Below are 23,473 nucleotides of genomic sequence, written 5' to 3'. Positions count from 1 at the left end.
TTAGGTTTTGGTATTGGTATACCCAACCACTTTGGTCGTTGGAGGGTGAAGGGTTTACATGGATATGACAGAATTTGCCAGTCTTGACATCCACACATTCCCAACACTCTATATAAGTTGTCGATCTTCCAGGTAATGAATGACAGCAGTCCAAGGGAATATGGAACATTGATTTCAGAAAGTCTACATTATAAGGAATACTAAAAAGAAAAAGAGATCTACCCTGACCTGAAGTATCTCATGCAACCAAGTCCGTCAGCCTCATTGAGCCATATGCCTGTAACAGCTACTTATTTTTACACATCATTGTATATCCTTATGATTCTTTCCTGGTTATGCTGACAACAGGTATAAGTGGGAAATAAGACCATATGACTATTCAAAGGACCAGAAATAATACGGCTCTGTAGATCTTAGTCAGTAAGAAATGAGTGAGGTGAATTCCTCCTTCTGGAAACTTTCTTCATGAATTTCTGCTTAAACTTTCTGGAATGTAGAAAACTCCAGTTGAATGACTCCATTACTAACTAGTGTAGCTATGCTATTGGAAATGTAGTCAACTGAACTTGTTTCCTAGAGAGAAGGGGCTGCATTGGTATACTAGCACCTATGTACAAGAATGTTCATGATATTACTACCTGTCATAGCAAAACCCAGAACAACTCAAATGCCTGTCAATAGTCAGATGGACAAACTGTGGTTTCATTACAGAATGGAATATTATACAGCAATCATAATAAATGAACCTCAGCTAAACATAACAAAATAGATGAATCATTAAAAAAGCTCAAAAGAACATATAGCATGATACTATTTTATAAAGCAAAAACAGAATTTTTAGGAACACATGTATATATGATAAAAACATATAAAAAGGAAATCAAGCAAATAATAAACACTAGTTATCTCAGGACTGGATAGGGAAGGACCACACAGAAAAATTTGTTACTATCAATGCTGTAGTTTTATCGTTGGGAGGTGACTTCACGAGTATTTATGATTATGAATAAGATGTTACAGAGGCAATGGGACTCAGGTTGGTATCCAGGAAGACGACTCACTGGTGGCTCTCAGGTAGTTTAGAGTCTATACGACACCATCAGTACTTTCTCATATCCGGTTAGATACTACTCTCTACTGTGTCATAACATCTTATACAAGGCTAGCAAATTAAGACTTTACGTTTTGGTTAAAAAGAAGAAAACTGTAACTGGCACTGCCTGGTTTGATCATCTACCTTATTCATCTCCCTAGTGCCAAATAACTTTAGGTCATTCCCAAAGATTACATTTCTCTTCAAAAAACAAAGTCTGTGCTCCCATTGAGATCACAAAAAAGGAAATAGCATACAGATTTCAAAGGCAATTTTAAAAGGAGCTCTAAAATTTTTGAACAATGAAATATACACTTAGCCTTCTAAATAATCAACCTTCTGAAGTGACTGTTTTAGAAACCAGACTCCCTACCCGGAACAGATGGCTTCTCCAAGGCAGAGTAAAATTGCTGCTTTCTGCCTCGCCTCCCACAGGCAGGCACGCTCATATCTGTTGAACGCAAATGCGAACTTCAGACTCAAGGACTTCTTTCCTCAGAATCACTAGAATATAGCGCCCTCTAGTGCACTGTACCAGAAGGTTGTTTCGTTTTCTTAATTTCCTTTCCCTTTAGGTTTGAGTGTTAAAATGTTCAGTCTAAAGTATTGCACAGGTTCAAATGACAGGGAGGTAACAGCACCGAGTAACTTAATTTCATTATTGAAGGTGATTATAACACATACGTAAAATTTTGGTGTCAGATATTAGCTTAAATCGGAGAAGGCAACGGCAACCCACTCCAGTACTCTTGCCTGGAAAAATCCCATGGACAGAGGAGCCTGGTGGGCTGCCATCTATGGGGTTGCACAGAGTCAGACACGACTGAAGCAACTTAGCAGCAGCAGCATTAGCTTAAATGACTATAAAATCCATCTTTATTTAGAGTATGTTTTTAGTTTTCTGAAAGTAAGTAATTTAATGAAAGAACAAGATAAGTGGTCAATTTAAGAAGCCAGAGCTGGACAGGAAGAGTTACTACATTCTTGTGACAACATTTATCACACTCAGAGCATATTAACAATAACATATGACTTTAAAAGCTGCCTAGAATATGTACAAATGTGCTCTGACTAGGGGGTGCACGGCAGTTTTAAGGAACTGAAAGAGGATGAGAACAGCAGGGCCAAGGGCACCTGGTGGGAGGAAACAAGGTCAAAGAAGCAGGGAGAAGCCAGAACCTGGAGGGTCTGATGGGTCATTTTAAGGACACATATTCATCTTAAAGGCAATAAACCGCAGCCATTGAAGAGTTTTGGTTGTGTTACTAATTAAACAACCACTTCTGCAAAGGATCTGGTATAGTTTCAAATACACAGTAAATATATCCAGTAAATGCTGACTCCCTCACAAACACCCTCTAAAAAATTTACTTTTTATCTCAGTAGTGTATTTAACCAGTTACAGTCACAGGATCTTTATAAAATGAATTAGGGTTATTTAATGTTAATGTTAGAGAAGGAAATGGCAACCCACTCCAGTATTCTTGCCTGGAGAATCCCATGGACAGAGGAGCCTGGTGGCTACAGTCCATGGGGTCGCAAAGAGTTGGACATGACTAAGCGACTTCACTTTCTTAATGTTAATCTAATGCCCATTTTCTCCCAAGTTAGTACAACAAAGTAGAATTCAAAATCCACTAGAAATTACAAGTTATTTACTGAATCATAACATGATCTTATATACCGCTAAAAAATACAGTACAATTAAGCCAGCCTCTGTATCTCTTGTAAAGTGTATTAATACCAAGATGAAACAGAAACAATTAACAATATAAAATTGGAAGTGACATAATTTAAGGGATCCAAAGCTCAATATTACAAATTTATTTAGCAAGTCAAAATATGCCTTCAAGGAAGGCTGAGGAACTTAACTAGAAACCGACTGTTTCTATCAACTATCTAACCCACCATACAGTGTCTGTGCTCTAGTTATGATTTCTGTCTTTTCAAATCTCTCATAGTTTCTCAAATGCTTCTGCTATAATCCATTAAGACAGTTTGTAAACAATACAAGATTTCACCTAACACATTCCAGCAATGCATCTTAAAATTTACATTTGCATAGACAGAAAGAAGCTAATCTTACAGATTTTTTTAAAAAAGTTAATAATCTTTGGTTCAGTAGTCAATTACCAGAGAGGCATGACATCAGGAAACCATATTCTTCCCAGGTATTTGGAGACTTCAGTGTGAATTTCATCTAGGCTATAAACATCATCAGGTATCAAAACTTCCTCCATGATAGAGAGGTGGGTTAGCTTTCTCCCACACAGTCTCACAAACTCAATGAATGCACTGCAGCTAACTTCACATTCACTGAGGCCCAAGGCTGTTAAGTTTTTACAGTGTTCAGCAATACAAATAAGTTCATTATCAATGACCTGAAGACCATTAGCACATACAACTAACTCTATTAGTCGGGGACAGTTAAGACCTAGCCGTCCTAGAATCTCTTTGCTGACTGAATGACCAAAATAAAGATGAGTAACAGGGGTTTCTTCTCTGAAGAACGTCTCCATTTCCTCTTCATATAAAAAGAAGTACATAACAACATTCACTCCAGGAGAGTGTTTAGTAAGTGCATCCCAACTTTGTCTTTTAATAGAATGAAATTCAATTTGTCCAGGATTTTCACTCACAACATCTATTCGAAGATGCTCAAGGTTAACATGAGTCTCATTTGAAAGCGCCAGGAGAAGTTCATCACTTAGCATGTAATAATTCAATGCCAGTTCTCTAAGACCTTGACAATGATCAGCTACACAAAGGATTCCTGCAGGAAATGGGGGAAAAATCCTTAAACACAAAGAGTATGGATACTCGCACAACATTTTGTAAATTTAAATTTGTATCAGTTATTTCCTAGAATAGACATCTAATGATTTCTGAAGAGATGGATGCTGATATATATAATTTGCATGCAAATCTGTATTTGTGTGTGTGTGTGTGTGTGGGAGGGGGTATAAATAATTGTGTGCATATGTATACTTAGTCATGTCTGACTCTTTTGCAACCCCATGGTCTGTAGACCTCCAGGCACCTCTGTCCATGGAAATTCCCAGGCAAGAATTCTGGAGTGGATTGCCATTTCCTTCTCCAGGGGATCTTCCCCATCCAGGGATCAAACTCCAATCTCTTCTGTCTCCTGCACTTGCAGGCAGATTTTTTACCACTGCACCACCCTGAAAAGCCCCATATATATAATTATACATACAATAAAAAATATATAAGTAAGATACTCTTAGGAAAAGCAATTTAAACTATATCTAGCTTACATCAATACACTGAGTTCTTTTGAAAGAAAGATTAATGAATTACATCTCATAAGCATATAGTGCTCAACAGGAAATTGTATTACTACTATTACTATAATAAAAACATCATATAAGCTTAAAAATATAACCTACCATCAGATGAAACATGAGGACAGCTACTCATTTTTAGGCGTCTTAGAGTATCACTATTATTGGCCACAAGAATGCTCAAAGAAGGATCATCCACTGGCGTGTCTTCAATTTTGATTGATGACAATGATTTTGAGTTAACAAAAAGAACTGTAAGTGCTGACACAAAATGAGACTACCATGGCAATAAGAAAAAATTATAAAAACATTATTTTAAAATCTACAGCTGCAATAATTTCATCAAAACTATTCATTAATATATAAACATATGCTTATAATAACATAATAAAAGTGATCAACATATTATTGCTTTTCACAGTGCCATTAGCCAGGAGAAATAGCGAAGTATAGTTTTATTACTTTTATCATTGCTAAATGGAATAGTGAGAAAGGAAGAAGTTTCAAAGATTTCAAAAACACATCTTCCAATTATTTTCAATCTTAAGGATTTATTTTTCAACATTAAGAGGATATAATCTTATGTATTTCCTAGAATAGAGGTTGGCAAGTTATGGTCCACTGGCCAAGTCCAGTCCACTTTATCGTATGGTTCATGAGTTAAGTATGAAAAGTGTTAGTCACTCATTCATGTCTGACTCTTTGCGACTCCACGGACTGTAGTCCACCAGGTTCCTCTGACCACAGAATTCTCCAGGCAAGACTACTGGAGTGGGTCGCCATTCCCTTCTCCAGGGTATCTTCCGGACCCAGGGATCGAACCCAGGTCTCCCGTGTTGCAGGTAGATTCTTTATCATCTAAGCCACTGCATGGTTTTTACATTTTCAAATAGTTCAAAGAAAAATTTTAAAGAGGAGTACTTTGTGGTATGTAACAATTAAGTGAAGCTCTTTCAGGGGCCATAATTAAAGTCTGACTGCAGTGTGGGACTCATCTATGCACTGCTATGTCTGCCTTCACACTACAGTGCTAGAGGTGAGCAGAATGATACGACCCACAAAGCCTGAAATTTACTATCTGGACTGAGTCAACACCCTAGTCTAGAATAAATAAATTCTTATCTGTTTTATTCATTCCTGTATTTCTAGCACCTAAAATAGTATCTGGCACATAGTAAAAGTCAACATTTACTGTTGATGAATAAACGATGTCATATTCTTCAGAGACATTTTTTTTCTAGCAAATTATCTAAACAAAGATACATTTTGAAAACTTTGTTTTGAAGATTGACAAACAAAAGTTTAGCTACAGTTTGACTTCATAATGGGTGGAATTCAGAACTTTTCAGATCCAGTATTTTTTGACACAGATAGAAAGTCTAGAAAACAAATCTATGCATTTTCCTTTTCAAAATCAACTTGGATTCTATCAAAGGCTCTATTGTCCCTATCAGAATGACCAAATTGGTTATACATCCTAATTCCTTTACAAGAAAACAATGGTTTATACTATTGTAAACTAGTTGCATTAATTCTCAAATGGTGGACAGCTAAACCTCTTTACTCAACTTTGATGTTGTTGTCCAGTTGTGCACGATTCTTTGTGACCCCATGGACTGCAGCACACCAGGCCTCCCTGTCCTTCACCATCTCCCAAAGTTTGCCCAAGTTTGTGTCCACTGCATCAGTGATGCCATTCAGCCATCTCATTCTCTGACACACTCTTCTCCTTCTACCCTCAATCTTTCCCAGCATCAGGGACTTCAATGAATCAGCTGTTCACATCAGCTCAGTTCAGTTGCTCAGTCATGTCCAACTCTTTCCAACCCCATGGGCTCCAGCACGCCAGGCTTCCCTGTCCATCACCAACTCCCAGAGCTTGCTAAAACTCATGTCTGTCCAGTCAGTGATGCCATCCAACCATATCACCCTCTGTCATCCCCTTCTCCTCCTGCCTTCAATCTTTCCCAGTATCAGGGTCTTTTCCAAGGAGTCACTTCTTTGCATCAGGTGGCCAAAATATTGGAGTTTCAGCTTCAGCATCAGTCCTTCCAATGAATATTCAGGACTGATTTCCCTTAGGATTGACTGGTTTTATCTCCTTGCAGTCCAAGGGACTCTCAAGTCTTCTCCAACACCACAGTTCAAGGGCATCAATTCTTTGGAAATCAGCTCTCTTTATAGTCCAACTCTCACACCCATACACGACTACTGGAAAAACCAGAGCTCTGACTAGAAGGACCTTTGTTGGCAAAGTAATGTCTCTGCTTTTTAATATGCTGTCTAGGTTGATCACAGATTTCCTTCCAAGGAGCAAGCGTCTTTTAATTTCATGGCTGCAGTCACCATCTGCAGTGATTTTAGAGCCCAAGAAAATAAACTCTTGTCACTGTTTCCATTGTTTTCCCATCTGTTTGCCATGAAGTGATGGGACCGGATGCCATGATCTTAATATTCTGAATGTTGAGTTTTAAGCCAGCTTTTTCACTCTCCTCTTTCACTTTCATCACAAGGCTCTTTAGTTCCTCTTCACTTTCTGCCATAAGGGTGGTATCATCTGTATATCTGAGGTTATTGATATTTCTCCCAGCAATCTTGTTCCAGCTTGCACTTCATCCAAGCTGGCATTTTGCATGATGTACTCTGCATATAAGTTAAATAAGCAAGGTGACAATACACAGCCTTGACATACTCCTTTCCCAATCTGGAACCAGTCTGTGGTTCCATGTCCAGTTCTAACTGCTGCTTCTTGACCTGCAAACAGATTTCTCAGGAAGCAGGTAAGGTGGTCTAGTATTCTCATCTCTTGAAGAATTTTCCACAGTTTGTTGTGATCTATACAGTCAAAGGCTTTGGTATAATCCATAAAGCAGAAGTAGATGCTTTTCTGGAATTCTCTTGCTTTTTCTCCAAAATACTGGAGCTTCAGCTTCAGCATCAGTCCTTGCAATGGGTATTCATAGTTGATTTTCCTTAAGATTGACGGGTTTGATCTCCTTACTGTCCAAGGGACTTTTAGGAGTCTTCTCCAGCACCATAGTTTGAAGGCATCAATTCTTTGGCGCCCTGCCTTCTTCACGGTCCAGCTCTCACAACCATACATGACCACTGGGAAGACCACTATACAGACCTTTGTCAGCAGAGTGATGTCTCTGCTTTTCAACACACTGTCTAGGTTTGTCATAGTTTTCCTGCCAAACAGCAATCATCTTCTGATTTCATAGCTGCAGTCACCATCCACAGTGATTTTAGAGCCCATGAAGAGGACATCTGACACTACTCCCACCTTTTCTCCTTCTCTTTGCCATGAAGTAATGGGGCTGGACGGCACGATCTTAGTTTTTTTAATATTTAGTTTTAAGCTGGCTCCTTCACTCTCCTCCTTCACCCTCATCAAGAGGCTCTTTAGTTCCTCTTTGCTTTCTTTCATTAGAGTGGTATCATCCTCATATCTAACGTTGTTGATGTTTCTCCCTTCTATCTTGATTCCAGCTTGTAACTCATCCAGACCGGTATTTCTCATGATATGCTCAGCGTATAGGTTAAACAAACAGGGTGACAGCAGACAACACTGTTGTACTCCTTTCTCAATCCTGAACCAGTCAGTTGTTCCATACAGGGTTCTAACTATTGCTTCTTGACCTGCATACAGGTTTCTCAGGAGACAGGTAAGATGGTGTGGTATTCCCATCTCTTTTAAGAGCTTTCCACAATTTATTATGATCCACACTGTCAAAGGCTTTGGAGTCGTCGATGAAACAGAGGTAGATTGTTTTTCTGGAATTCCCTGGCTTTCTCTATGATCCACTGAATGTTGGCAATTTGATCTCTGGTTCCTCTTCCTTTTCTAAACCCAGGTTGGACATCTGGAAGTTCTTGGTTCTCAAAACGCTGAAGCCTAGCTTGCAAGATTTTAGCATGACCTTACTAGCATGAGAGATGAGTGCAATTATCTGATGTTCAGCACATTCTTTAGTACTGCCCTTCTCGGGAACTGGGATGAGGATTGACCTTTTCCAGTCCTGTGGCCACTGCTGGGTCTTCCAGATTTGCTAACATATTGAATGTAACACCTTGGTGGCATCATTCTTTAGGGTTTTGAATAGTTCTACTAAACTTTATGGTGCCAAAAATTATTAGAGGGAAAGAAATAGTTCACTCTTTTTCCTTAAGAAATGTAAGGTTTATTTCACTTTTAATCAACTTCCAAAGGACTTTTCAGTCCTGAAGGACACATTTAAGCATCAGAGTACATATTTCATTATAGTAACAATGTATTAGTGCTTTTTAAAAAAAATTTTTTTTAAAAAATGCAGACCATTTTCAAAGCTTTTATTGAATTTATTACAATACTGCTTCTCTTTCTATGTTTTTGGTTTTTTGGCTGTGAGGCATATGGGATCTTAGCTCCCCAATCAGGGACTGAATCCACATCCCCTGCACTGGAAGGCAAAGTCTTAACCACTGAACTGCCAGGAAAGTCCCTAGGATAATACTTCTCAGGCAGATCAAAATTCTGTATTCATACATCACTTTCCCTCAGTCTGCAAATGAAAGAACTGAGGCGCAGAGACATCCACAACTTTGCCAGAAGCCACAGAGCTCATTTTGTGCGGCTGCGGGGCTTGGAATGAAGCCTCTGGTGACTGCCTCAGCTAACCCAGAAGCTGGCCCTGGAAGCTGATGTGCAGCAGAGAGATAGCCCAGAATCTAAGAATTTCAGGCTAATCTGCCTCCCTATCTCATAAACAAGGAAATAGCTATTTAGAAGTAGTAAGCTTTCATCTGATTACTTGAATCCCCAAGTGACCCATTTTTTTCAGCATACCTCTTAAAAAGATTAACAGGCTAAGCAGAAATGCATTCTAAAAGAGAGCCATGACCCAGTTAATGAGAAAGGAGATGCTGCTATTCCTCCATCCTCTTCTATAGGAAGGTTTCCATTAGTCAGTTTTACTGATGACCAGAATTCAGGGCTTATTACACATGAGGCATTATTCTAATTCTGGGTTTATTATGGTAAATAAGCAAGAGAATCCCTGCCCTCAAGGAGTTGATGTCTCCTGTTTGAGGAGAAGAAGAGTAAACATCTAATAAATAAGGTGATTTCAAGTCCTGATGAATGATGTAAAGAAAATAAAACACTGTAGAGAGTAACTAGAGGGGTGTTGTTTTAGCAAAATGGGTCAAGGAGGGTCTCTCTGAGGACATGGCAATCAAGTCAAAGCCTGAATGAAGATAAGTCAGTCATTAATTTCTGTGGCAGAGACTGCTGGCTGCTTCATAAGAACCATCATCCTTTCTTCTTTGGTAATCTGGTTCTAATTTTTAGCTGGGCATACTGCCACCCAGCTAAAAGACTTTCCTCGCTTCCCAGAGATGTGCTGTGGCCACAGACTAAGCTGCCCAGTAAGACAGACAAAAGCCCTATGTGGCACTCATGGCTAGTCTTGCACACCTTGAAAGGGAGAGGGCACACTCTTCTCCCCCCATTTATTCCCTCCAGTGGTCTAGAACAAGGATGTGATGGCTGGAGCACAGAAAGCCATCTTGGGAAATGAAAATGAAGTAAACACCGTGGAGAGAAAGGAAGTGCCTAGGCGGAATGTGGGTTCCAAATGACTTCATACAAGCTAGGGACTGTGGCCCTATGGATTTCTTTAGTGTAACAGAAATAAACCTCACTCATGTTTTCAAGCCACTGTTATTTTGGAATTGCAAGGATGCCAACACTATCCTAATCAGTATAGTACATTTAGTTAAATATTACACTGTTCTACCTCCAATGGAGCAACTACAGAATTACAGGAAAGATATCCACTACTGGCCCTACACATTCTACATTCAATGTAACTATGTAAACTGGCACTTGAAAATATAACACCTAGATTTTATATTAATGATATCTGCTGTGAAACAATTATTAAAATTACAAAATAGATCTGAAGAATGAAACCATGCATTAGATATCTCATTAAAAATATCTAATGTGTATCTAAGTGCTAGTCAACAAAAACCTGCTTTTAAGTAATTATTTGAATGCAAGTAAGGTTGTGATCTATTTTTAGGAAAAGAATTATGTTTGACTGAAAGCATGCTCAGTCGCTTAGTCATGTCTAATTCTGCAGCTCCAGGGACTGTAGCCCTCCAGGCTCCTCTGTCCATGGAATTTTTCAGGCAAGAATACTGGAGTGGGTTTCCATTTCTCTTCCCAGGGAATCTTCCCAACCCAGGGATCAAACTCAAATCTCTTGTGTCTCCTGCATTGGCAGGGAGATTCTTTACCACTAGCACCACCTGGGAAGCCCTTTGTTTGTCTAGTTCAATAATATTTAAGAATTGTAGTTGATCTCACAAAAAAATCATCTTTACCTTTGACATATTCATAAAACTTGGCTTGGCCGTTGAAATTAAGCCCAAAGTCTGGATAGAACAATTTACCAGCTGAGAAAGTATATCACAGGCAGCTTCTGCTGACTCAGTACTACTATCAACCTACAAAGACAATTTAAAATCTTAATTTCATGAATGTTACATTAGAAAGTTACTGGCAATATAATTATTTAATAGAATTCAATATGCAACTACAAAACTGTACTTATACCTTCAACCTATAAAATAAATGAGTATTTTTTTCTCTAATACACACTATCTTGGACAAAAAAGGAAAAGCAGAGATGATGACAAATGAACTTTCTAAGCACTTTATACTTTCGAATCTTGTAAGATCACCTGAATTTTAATAATGGCATCTACATGAAGGAAGCTGAAGTTTATTCAATTGTAGCTCAAGTACTACATCTAAATCTATGCAAGTAATAACAAAGAAACAGGAAATAGTTTGGGGTAAGAATTCTGAAAAATTCATTGACTGTTTCACTATAATGAGCTAACACAAATACTAATAAAACTTAAGTCATTGCTTTTATATACTGCTTATTTTTCTTACCTTAAAGCTGACATACTGGAGATGGGCAGCATGCTTTTTAATGATCTGCTGAATGAGATCAGGATGAGTGGAGTTAAAATATGAAGTAGCTGACTGGTTCAGCTCAAACTCAAACTTTCTCCAAAGGTCAGGTATGTGGAAAACTTCATTCCATCTCCTACAGACAGAAGATGCCCGGGCTCGATCTATTAAAGGAAGATACTGAAAAACGCGTAACACTACGTGGTGAGGCAAATTCCCCCAGTCCAGAAGAGCAGCACACATGTGAGTCTGGCTGAGAGAAGGACAGCACCCAAGTTTTGGCTGTTTCACTGCAGGTGAGGACTGGAGAACTTCATTCATGCAAGGTAAGCGGCTCCTCTTCATTCTGTAAACAGTAAACAATGGTAAGTGGTAATTTCCCCCACATTCCCATCCCATATTTTGCTTTAATTGTATGGAATAACATCAGAAGATGAGAAGCAGTTTAAGACAATTTTGACAGGAATCTTTCTCTCATGCATTGATTGGCACTACTTAGCACCAGACATACAGAGATAAACAAGAGGGAAAAGTCAAAGTGAAGTCACTCAGTCATGTTCGACTTGCTGCGACCCCACTGGACTGTAGCCCACCAGGCTCCTCTGTCCATGGGATTCCCCAGGCAAGAGTACTGGATTGGATAGCCATTCCCCTCTCCAGGTAATCTTTCTGACCCAGGTTTCCCATCTGCCGGCAGATTCTTTACCCTCTGAGCCACCAGAGAAGCCCTCAATAGGAGGGAACTTGTTCTCAAAGAGCTAGGGTGAAACAGCAAAACACGCTGATGACTGCCATCACTGAAACTGCGGCCAGCTGATGGAAGTCTAAGGGAATGGCATGTTTCTGAGTTTGTATGTGGGAGGGGGTAGTTGGGGTAAGTTTCCAGGAAGAAGGGTCCAGGGAAGCAGTGCATGTGCCTGGTTCATTTCTAGTCAATTACTGTATTCTCACTCTCACACTGCGATTGTTCTGAGAACTCCAGGCAGGGGTGGGATTGTGGGGATCGTTGGGAGATAGAAAACATAATTAAAAGCATGGATTTGGGTGAGTCCCAACTCTACTATTTACCAACCATGTGATCCTGTCTGAGCAAATTAATACAAGCCTCAGCTTCCTCACCTGAAAAGCAGGGAGAACTACATTGCCAGTCTCATAATGTTGCTGAGAGGATTAAAGTAACTCAAGTGCCAGCCCAGAGTAAGTGCTCAATAAATGTTGCAGTCATTGTCAAATCGTCTAATGCATTTTCCTGAACAAATTTCATTATGTTGCTTAAGCTAGAACACAGTTCCAACAAAAAGCCAAATGACCTGTGACAGTTTTCAGATGACACCCAGGACATGGGAGCTCTAGAGAAGCAGGATATGGCAGGGACAGAAGCCGTAGCAACATACTGGGTCCTCACCAGCTGATGTAAATATAGCAAAGGAATGAGCATTCTTTCCCAACAGAAAGAAACGATGACTCCCCATCAGGTATTAGTCAGCTTGAGACAAAACTAAGTGCCAACAAAATTCAGGTCTAGATATACCCAAATATATAGGGCTATCTTGTACATATATTTTACATAAAAATTCAAAGTATTTTAAGTATACAATTTAAAATAGTGATGAAGGTAGTTCTGAATTTTATTTAACTTTGGTTGACTCTTTAACCCTCTTCTCATCCTTGAATGCTGGGAATGTATATGTGGAAGATTTGGTATCATAACTGAAACATACCTTCAAATCTAATGAAATATTTATTTAATATGTAAATATCCCTATCTGGTGAGTCACTCTGACTGATGGGAAACATTTCTTAACCACAACGTAGAGATGGATCCTAGAAACAGGAATGGCCTATAAAATCACTGAGCAAAATGAAAGGTCATCTTTAGGGTTTGGGAAAGGGAAGGGGGCGGATAGGAAAAAATTGTATCTCAAGCACTAGGCAAAAGAGCCAGTGCAGATCTTAATCTGACTAACCCAGTTTACGTGCATAACTGAGCAATACAATGTAGAATATGCACAACTGCTGACATCAATAATTCAAAGCATATACTATTTTAAAGGGTTAATTCCCTAAAACGAAATACAATGGCCCAAGGAAAGCGAAGGAATGGACATTAGATACTCACCTCTGAAGTTGAGCATATTTATTGACATTTTGCTTGTAACTTTTATTAGGAAGCCTACAGAATGGAAAGCTAAAATTTTACTAAGGAATTGCCAAAAAGTTATCCCTAACATAATCCCTCATTAAAAAAGCAGTGAAGCCAAAAATAAAACAAAGACTTCATCCAAATGCCCAGTTAGAAAACTGCCTTGTGATGCTAAATAAAGGAATTGTGCTATATATTAAAACTGCATGCAACAGGGATTAAATGTTAAACCTGTGTATCTGTTAAAATCATTAAGTTGCCAATTCACTGACAGAGTCACCATAAATAACTAAACAATAGTATGTGCCATAATTCTATCAAAAAATAACATCTTAGTTTTCTTTTTCCTCACGTATATCAACTTTCAAAATAGAAAACCCATCCACAAACCATAAATTTTATATGAAGTAAATGTTTAGCAATGAGCATCAGGAAAATATTATCAAGTGCAAGACAAAGGGATCTTTATTAGCTTGAAAACCTTGACATAGAAATTCCAGCGTAAGCATATACAATCATTTTTCAGAACTAATCATTTTTCAAACTACCAACTTTCTTACCTAAAGAAGGCTCCCAAGTTACAGTTCACGGTGAATGAATGAAATGAAGTAACTGCTGCCATAGGGTACTCACCAATATCCTTTTGATTTCACTTCCTAGCTTGGCAAAACACCACAAAAACACATTCATCAGAATATATAAGTAAAAATTCAGCAATTTTTATGCTTAGGGCATGTATATATCATTGCATATGTTGGAAGTTTTTATCAGAAAATTACTGATTCCCAAACTATTTTCCACTCAGAAGAAAAGCTGTCCATTAAAGCAGAAAAACAAAAAACCACTAGCCTGATCAATAGAAACAGTGCAACACTCACCAGGAATTACACACGAAGCTCTACTCAAACAGAAGACTGGGATCAAATAGTCAAATGAGGGCTTTAAAAATTCACATTTTAATACAAACATATAGGGAGTTACTATAAAACAATCAAGGTAGCCCATGATTACATTTGTTAATAGGCTATGTAAATCTTTCAGTTCCAGTTTTTAGAAGCACGTAACACCACTACTTTTCATACTGTTCATGGGGTTCTCAAGGTAAGAATACTGAAGTGGTTTGCCACTGCCTTCTCCAGTGGACCGCGTTTTGTCAGAACTCTCCACCAGGACCCGTCCGTCTTGGGTGGCCCTACACAGCATGGCTCATAGTTTCTTTGAATTAGATAAGGCTGTGGTCCATGTGATCAGATTGGTTAGTTTTCTGTAACTGTGGTTTTCATTCTGTCTGCCCTCTGAAGGAGAAGGAAAAGAGGCTTATAGAAGCTCGTGATGGGACTGACTGAGGGGAAACTGGGTCTTGTTCTGATGGGCAGGGCCATGCTCAGTAAATCTTTAATTCAATTTTCTGTTGATGGGGAGGGCTGTGTTTCCTCCCTGTTGTTTGACCTGAGGCCAAACTATGGAGAAGGTAACGAAGATGATGGCGACCTCCTTCAAAACGCCCCATGCGTGTACTGCCGCGCTCAGTGCCCCAGCCCTGCAGCAGGCCACCTCCGACCCACGCCTCCACCGGAGACTCCTGGACACTCACGGGCAAGCCTGGCTCAGTCTCTTGTGGGGTCACTGCTCCTTTTTCCTGAGTCCTGGTGCACACAAGGTTTTGTTCGTGCCCTCCAAGAGTCTGTTTCCCCAGTCTTGTGCAAGTTCTGGGGGCTCTATGGGGGGTTAATGGCGACCTCTCCCAAGAGGCCTAATGCCACACCCAGGTCTGCTGCACCCAGAGCCCCTGCCCCTACAGCAGTCCACTGCTGACCCGAACCTCCGCAGGAGACACACACACAGTTCTGGCTCAGTCTCTACAGGGTATCTGGGTCCTGGTGCACACAAGGTTTGTTTGAGCCCTCCAAGAGTCTCTGGTGGGTATGGGGTTTGATTCTAAACATGATTTTGCCCCTCCTACCATCTTGCTGGGGTTTCTCCTTTGCCCTTGGACGTAGGGTCTCTTTTTTGGGTGGGATCCAACATTCTCCTGTTGACGGTTATTCAGCAGCAAGTTGTAATTTTGGAGTTCTCGCAGGGGTAGATGAGCGCACATTCCTCTACTCCACCATCTTGGAGAAAATATTGGCTTAAAACTCAACAATCAGAAAACTAAGATCATGGCATCTGGTTCCGTCACTTCATGACAAATAGATAGGGAAACAGTGGAAACAGCGGCTGACTTTATTTTTCTGGGCTCAATAATCACTGCAGATGGTGACTGCAGCCATGAAATTAAAAGACGCTTGCTCCTTGGAAGAAAACCTATGACCAACCTAGACAGCATATTAAAAAGCAGAGACATTACTTTGCCAACAAAGGTCTGTTTATTCAAAGCTATGGTTTTGCCAGTAGTCATGTACAGATGTGAGAGGTGGACTATAAAGAAAGCTGAGTTCCGAAGAATTGATGCTTTTGAACTGTGGTGTTGGAGAAGACTCTTGGGAGACCCCTAGACTGCAAGGAGATCAAACCAGTCAATCCTAAAGGAAATCAATCCTGAATATTCATTGGAAGGACTGATGCTGAAGCTGAAGCTCCAATATTTTGGCCATGTGACGTAAAGAACTGACTCATTAGAAAAGACCCTGATACTGGGAAAGACTGAAGGCAGGAGGAGAAGGGGAAAACAGAGGATAAGATGGTTGGATGGCATCACCGACTTGAAGGACGTGAGTCTGAGCAAGCTCCGGGAGTTGGTGATGGACAGGGAAGCCTGGTGTGCTGTAGTCCACGGGGTCGCAAAGAGTTGGACACGACTGAGCAACTGAACTGTTCTACAGTTACAATAATTAAATAAGCAGACAGAGCTTTTATTATTTATCATTCCCATATGAAAGTAGTTTGACTAGTCTGCTGTTAACATAAGCATCTGTGGTTTTTAAATTTTTCACCTGTATTGACAGACATAATTGATTTGTTCACGATTGATTCATATTTTCTTTGAGGTTTGATCAATTTCTGTGACTTATCAGAGTTAGAAGCAGTCTATGGACACAGAAGAAAATAATAACAGGTCTACACCAGACATGGCAAATAGATGGGGAAGCAATGGAAACAATGACAGAACTTTATTTTCTTGCGCTCCAAAATCACTGTGGACAGTGACTGCAGCCAAGAAATTAAAAGAAGCTTGCTCCTTGAAAGAAAAGCAATGACAAACTTAACAGCATATTAAAAAGCAGAGACATTACTTGGCTCTAAAAGGTCCATACAGTCAAAGCTATGGTTTTTACAGTAGTCATGTATGGATGTGAGAGCTGGACAATAAAAAAGGCTGAGTGCTAAAGAATTGATGCCTTCAAACTGCGCTGTTGGAGAAGACTCTTAAGAGTCCCTTGGACAGCAAGGAGATCAAACCAGTCAATCCTGAAGGAAATCAACCTTGAATATTCATTGGAAGGACTGATGCTGAAGCTGAAGTTCCAACCCTTTGGTCACCTGATATGAAAAGCCAACTCCCTGGAAAAGACCCTGATGCTGGGAAAGATTAAAGACAGGAAGAGAAAGGGACAGCAGAGGATGAGACGGTTGGATGGCATCACTGACTCAATGGACATGACTTTGAGCAAACTCTGGCAGACAGGGAAGGACAGAGAAGCCTGGGGTGCTGCAGTCCAGGGGGTCGTAAAGAGTCGGACACAACTGAGCGACTGAACAACAACAACAATACCAGGATAAAACTCATTGTCTGGGCATCACGGATAAGTGTCATCAAGTAAAAATAAATAAATGCACTCAGCTACTTTTTGCAGGCCTAACTCAGTTACACATATCGGGTGGGGGAGACAACTTCTTAATAATCCACTAAAAACTTCTCTTCTATCTCTAATACCCACCACCAGCCAGCTCTCTTCTCTCTGAACCCTACTCCTAAAACAGAGCTCTGGAGGACAGACGGAGAATGAATTAGAGCTCAGCATCCCCAATGTGATTTCCAGACTGCCAAGTGTTGCTCTATCATACAAACCCTATCTTCCAGATGATGGCAAGGTCAGCTCTCTCTCCTTTACATTTTACTCCAGGAGGAAGCAGAGGGGAGCCACCAGGGACACTTTACAAAGGGAGAGAGAGCTAAGTCAAGTGATTCACACTTTCCTAACCAAATGACACACAGTTTTATTTACCACAGAAACTTTTCTACTGAGTTATCAATATGGCTAATTCTGTGTATGCAGGCCATGCTTTATGCTAGAAAACACTGAAGAAATCTGAAAAGGGTATATAAATAGGGACTCTCTACCTAAGACCCAGAAGTAGGCGTTGTGAAGGTACCTAACTCACATCAGCTCACTGGAGTTTTTAAGATCAGATGAATTACTTTCCTGGTGGCTAAAGGAACTTGACTGCTGTTTTAAGAGTCACCAAATAGTGAGGATTGGTGGAAGACAAAACCAGAATTTAGGACCCCAGCAGGTGGTAAGCCACAATTTGAAACATGCAGAAATGAGAACAATGGACAGTGATCACAAGCACAAAATGGGTTTATCAGCACTTGGGGAAACCCTAACCCAGTTCCCTTTTTAAAATATGCTTATTAATTTGGCAGATAGGTGACCCTGTGAATCAGAGCCTCTAAAAGTATCTAGGAACTCTCCCACAGTATTCTTGAGGGAAAGATAATCAAAGACAGGTTACTAAACATCCAAAGCCCGCCTGGAAGTAGTAATGAAAGCAACTATCTTCTGCACCATCACCAGGTTCTTCCAGATTGATGCAATGAATACACAGAATGCACTTCTAAAAGCTTCAAGTGTTTAAGAGTCACCACAGTAGAAATACTGTGTAAATACTACAGATAAAGACTAAAGACTTAAAACTACCTAAAAAATGAGACAAATTTGATGGAAGCAACAAGGTGAAAATGAACAAAAATAATGAGCAAATGTCCTTAAAACGACGGTTCTAAAATGGCACACGGAGAAATCAGATTGCTCCCCGCACACGCAGGCGACCTCTGTTAGGAGGTCTGAAATCCTAGTAGTCAACAGTGCAATGGCCAGAGAGGTGTGGCCTGGACAGGGGAGCAGAAGATTCATTTCAAAATATAGTTTTGAAACTTGACTGCTTGACAGACTACTAATAAAAGAGTAAATTGTGCCAAAGGGCAAACTCTTCCCACTGAACATATCCCAGAGGACAAAACATAACTTTTTACAAATGTTGTCAAAAATATTTATGTTCTTTACTACCCACATGACCTCTGAGTTCCATTCTAAATCTAAAATCTACAAGTTCTTAAAACATGAAAGTCAAACTACAGTATCATCAAAGTTCCAACAGGACATAAATAATTGGTATGTATTTATGTCAAACAAATCTTTATTAAAGCAGTGATTGCCAACTTTCTACTGTTGTGACTCTTAAAAATTTGAACTGGGCAGTGTGTTTAAAGCCTTGAAACTGGGGTTGGGGAGGGTCTCAGCTGTTCCCCTCTCTTAACCCTCCCCACCTCTCCTACCAACTCCAAAGAGAAAAGGGAATGAAGACTGCAAGCCAGGCTCTCTACAGGGAAGGCTTCTGAAATGGGGAGAGTCTCTTCTCAGTGTTGCTTACACCCAGGGATCTTAATTAATACAAAGAGTTCAAGAAGGCATTTTGCAACATTTTTCTGAGCAAATAATCAGTTTTTCCACTTCATATTTTGGGGGAAATTTCTGGGCACAGATAACTAAAGACAAAACCAGTAACACCTAAAAGGGTAGAGATTATTCCAAATCACAGGGAAAGCTTGTGTCTACTTTTCTCCAGGACATGCCTTTGTAAATATAAATTCTTAACAAGCTCCTCCTGTAAGGGAAAACAAGTCGTCGTGCAAAAGCGAACGCGTAATCAGTAATCATACAGGTAATGAAAACATCAACTAATACGCGTTTAAGAGAGATTAAAACGAATATAATCCGTTCAGAGCTTACCCTCCAAAGATGAACAAAATGACTAAATTCGGGAAACCCAGGTCCCGGGCTGAGCTCTGCAGAAAAACCACCGTGGGAAGAAACGAACAACCTAAAGCTGTAAAACCTCAGACAGAAGACCCCACCTCAAGGAAAGGCAAATGCGGGGGTGGGGGTTGGCCACGGCAATCTGGCCTGGGGGCGGGGGGAGTCTCTAGCCGGGGGTGCCCCCTCCCGCTCCCCGTCTCGGGGAGCCCAGTGCCCGGGCTGAGGACGCCAGCTCGCGCCTCCTCGTTCCCGGAGAAAGCGCGCTGGCCGGGTCCCCAAACCGCAACCCGCCCCAGGCAGGACCCGCGCTCCAGCTCGCGGCTTCCTCAAAGCTAGCGGAGGTGCAGCCCCCCGAAGACCTCCGCGCTCCCCAGAAGGAAAGGATACCTGGAGACCTACAACCGCGTGTCCTTCCGCGCGCCCGGGCCTTCGCCGGCCGGGCTGCGGCGGCGGGACAGGTCCGCCTCGTCCTTGATCTGGGCGGCTGCCCTGGAACCGGATGCGCTGGGCCCGGGGCGAAGACCCCAGAGCCCGCGGGCGTCCCCCAGGCCCTCCCCCGGCCCCGGCCCCGCCCCCGGGCGGCAACGCATGCGCGCAGCTCCAAATGTCTCAGGGGACCTGGGCGTGCCGGCTCCCACCTGCTCAGGGGCATCTCTTTAAGTGGTGACTGGAAGGTTTTTCTGCCTGCTGGCCTTCAGCTAAATTGACGGGACACCTGCGCGGTGAAACCTTAACGACCAGCCCATCCGAATGGGAGTGAATTCACAGTTCCACATTCTAGAACGTAACTTCTCTGGAAAGTGCACCCTTTATTAATACACAGATACATGAAACTTAAAATACTGAAAGTGTTAACAGTTCAGTGTTAAATATGTGTATATCAACTCCCTATCCTGTGCCACATCTCACTCCCTGGGGATAACCACTGTTTTTGTGTAAATTACTAGACCTTCCGTACATACACAGAAGGATCCAGCAAGAAGCAAGGATTTTATTACTCTCATCAGATACGTTTGAAAAAAACTCTGGGATCAAATTATATGTAATGTTCTGGAACTTCTTTTGCTTACTACACCACGGACATATTTCTCTATAAACTTCTCTATCAACACAGATCCCCCTCATACTTTTTTTTTTTTTTTGCAAACTCTATTAAGGTATAATTGACAAAATAAACTGCACATACTTAAAACATACAATTCGATAAGTCTGAACATACACATTTCTTCCAAAAGTCTCCTTATGACTGTCTATAATCCCTCCTCCAACACTTTCCCCATCTGTTTTCTGACACTACAGATTAGGTCACATTTTCTAGAATTTTACATAAATTGAAGCATAGAGTATGTACTCTTTCCATCTGGTTATTTGCACTCAGCATACTTATTTTGAGTATCATAGTGTTAGTCGCTCAGTCGTGTCTGACTCTTTGCCACCCCATGGACTGTAGCCCATCAGGCTCCTCTGTCCGTGCAATTCTCCAGGCAAGAATACTGGAGTGGGTAACCATTCCTTTCTCTAGGGGATCTTCCCTGACCAGGGACTGAACCCAGGTCTTCTGTATTACAGGTGGATTCTTCACCATCTGAACCACCAGGGAAACCGCCAGAGAAATATCATAGCTCATTTGTTTTTATTGTAAGTAGTACTCAATTTTACAGATATAACACAGTTTATATATACATTCATCTGAAGATGGACATTTGGCTATTACAAATAAAGCTGCTATGAACATTACTGTACACATCTTTGGACATTTGTTTCATTTCTCTTGGGTGAACACCCAGTATGGAAGAGCTGCACTGTATAATAGATGACACCACTCTTATGGCAGAAAGCCAAGAGGAACTGAAGAGCCTCTTGATGAAAGTGAAAGAGGAGAGTGAAAAAGCTGCCTTAAAACTCAACATTCAAAAAACTAAGATCATGGCATCAGGTCCCATCACTTCATGGCAAACAGATGGGGAAACAATGGAAACAGTGACAAACTTTATTTTCTTGGGTTCCAAAATCACTGCAGATGGTGACTGCAGCCATGAAATTAAAAGACACTTGCTCCTTGGAAGAAAAGTTATGACCAACCCAGATAGCATATTAAAAAGCAGAGACATTACTTTGCCAACAAAGGTTCATCTGGTCAAGGCTATGGTTTTTCCAGTGGTCATGTATGGATGTGAGAGTTGGACTGTGAAGAAAGCTGAGTGCTGAAAAATTGATGCTTTTGAACTATGGTGTTGGAGAAGACTCTCTTGAGAGTCCCTAGGACTGCAAGGAGATCCAACCAGTCCATCCTAAAGGAGATCAGTCCTGGGTATTCATTGGAAGGACTGATGCTGAAGCTGAAACTCCAGTATTTTGGCCACCTCATGTGAAGAGTTGACTCGTTGGAAAAGACCTCGATGCTGGGAGGGATTGAGGGCAGGAGGAGAAGGGGACGACAGAGGATGAGACGTCTGGATGGCATCACTGACTCGATGGACATGAGTTTGAGTAAACTCCAGGAGTTGGTGATGGACAGGGAGGGCTGGCATTCTGCAACTCATGGGGTCTCAAAGAGTCGGACGCAACTGAGCGACTGAACTGAATTGAACTGAGAGGGCTATAGTTCATGGCATGGCAAAGAGTTGGATATGACTGAGCAACTGAGCATGCACAAATCCTTAGCCTTCTAATCTTTTGGCTTCGTACATGATACAGTGGTAAAGAATCCAACTGCCAGTGCAGGAGATGCAAGAGATGCAAGAGACGTGAGTTTGATCCCTGGGTCAGGAAGATCCCCTGGAGGAGTAAATGGCAACCCACTCCAATATTCTTTCCTGGAAGACTCCACAGGCAGAGGAGCCTAGCATCTACGTCCATGGGGGTCACAGAGAATCAGACATGACCGAGTGAGCAACACACACTCTCTGTATTTGTAGTTTTTACAATGCTGCTATAAACAGTATTTCTTTTTATGCTTTAATTCCTAATCATTTGATGCAAATATATAGAAATATAATTGACTTTTGTACATTGATCTTGTATCTTGCTGTGCTGTGCTTTGTCACTCAGTCATGGCAGACTCATTGTGACCCCATGGACTGTAGCCCACCAGGCTCCTCTGTCCATGGAATTCTCCAGGCAAGAATGCTGGAGTGGGTAGACATTCCCTTCTCCAGGGGATCTTCCCAACCCAGGGATCATAAGCCAGGTCTCCTGCAATGCAGGCAGATTCTTTACTGTCTGAGCCACCAGGAAGCAAACTTGCTCAAATCACTTTTAGTTCTAGAAACCTCCATTGGCATCTAGTACGTTCCACTGGATGTTCTATATAGACAATCATGTCATAAAGGCAGTTATTGTTTGTCCCAATTGAATGCTAAACCAATATAATTATGCTCTGAAGATCTATTATGCCTTTCTTTTACGAATTTGGTGTTTAAGTCCAGGTTTGATGCATGAGACAGGGTGCTCAGGTCCAGGGCACTGGGATGACTCTGCAGGATGAGATGAGGACGGAGGTGGGAGGAGGGTTCAGGATGGGGAACACATGTACACCCATGGCTGATTGATGTCAACGTATGGCGAAAACCACTACAATATTAGAATTAGCCTCCAATTAAAATAAATTAATTAATTAAAAAAGAATTTGGTGTTTAATATTTAAAAAGATATATAATCTATATTCTAAATAAGTTAAGACTTTTTGCTTTTGCTTCATATTCCTTTAAATTAAGCTTTCCCCAAAGGAAATTAGTAAATGTGAAATTAGTAAAGTAAAAATTAAGGGTTTTCATTTAAAATCAGAAATGCCAGCTAGTGTGTCTCTAAATGTGGAAGAACTTGCTGCTGTTTTCAGACATAGTATGAAGCTCCTGATAAGAGAGGGAATTATGAAATGAGCATTTCTAAGTGGGTCAGGGCTAGTCATCCTTAACAATACTGATTCAAAGCCACTATCCTGTTTTGAAAAGTGAATAAAAACAAGGGGATTGTGTGGAG

The 23,473-nt window shown here is 40.8% G+C and overlaps 1 protein-coding gene across 6 annotated transcripts; it reads right to left on the bottom strand.

The window, feature by feature from the left end:
- Positions 1 to 1,941: 1,941 nt before the first annotated feature.
- On the bottom strand, positions 1,942 to 20,222 carry FBXL21 (Putative F-box/LRR-repeat protein 21). 6 transcript variants are annotated; one of them, XM_020875530.2, is made up of 6 exons: positions 20,131 to 20,204; positions 14,069 to 14,164; positions 11,345 to 11,711; positions 10,768 to 10,890; positions 4,501 to 4,672; positions 1,942 to 3,866 (listed from the first exon to the last, which is right to left on the bottom strand). In XM_020875530.2, the coding sequence occupies exons 2-6, from the start codon at positions 14,128 to 14,130 to the stop codon at positions 3,223 to 3,225; spliced, it is 1,368 nt and encodes a 455-aa protein (XP_020731189.2). In that variant the 5' UTR covers positions 14,131 to 14,164; positions 20,131 to 20,204; the 3' UTR covers positions 1,942 to 3,222. The 6 variants fall into 6 exon arrangements, with proteins under 6 accessions (XP_020731189.2, XP_070321499.1, XP_020731190.2 ...); XM_070465398.1 differs by lacking the exons at positions 14,069 to 14,164; positions 20,131 to 20,204 and adding exons at positions 19,466 to 19,521; positions 19,880 to 20,044; XM_020875531.2 differs by lacking the exon at positions 14,069 to 14,164 and having other exon boundaries at positions 20,131 to 20,222.
- Positions 20,223 to 23,473: the final 3,251 nt, after the last annotated feature.

The sequence above is a fragment of the Odocoileus virginianus genome, chromosome 3, assembly GCF_023699985.2.
Source record: "Odocoileus virginianus isolate 20LAN1187 ecotype Illinois chromosome 3, Ovbor_1.2, whole genome shotgun sequence".
In the NCBI taxonomy this organism is placed as follows: Eukaryota; Metazoa; Chordata; class Mammalia; order Artiodactyla; family Cervidae; genus Odocoileus; species Odocoileus virginianus.
This window is presented reverse-complemented; position numbering and strand designations above follow the sequence as displayed.

Excerpts from the sequence above, each read along its gene's own strand:
- FBXL21 (XM_020875530.2), bottom strand. The coding sequence starts at position 14,130 with ATGGCAGCAGTTACTTCATTTCATTCATTCACCGTGAACTGTAACTTG. Across the intron at positions 11,712-14,068 it reads AACTTGGGAGCCTTCTTTAG|AATGAAGAGGAGCCGCTTAC; the intron begins GTAAGAAAGTTG and ends TACTGTTTACAG. Across the intron at positions 4,673-10,767 it reads GTTTTATGAATATGTCAAAG|TCTCATTTTGTGTCAGCACT; the intron begins GTAAAGATGATT and ends TTGCCATGGTAG.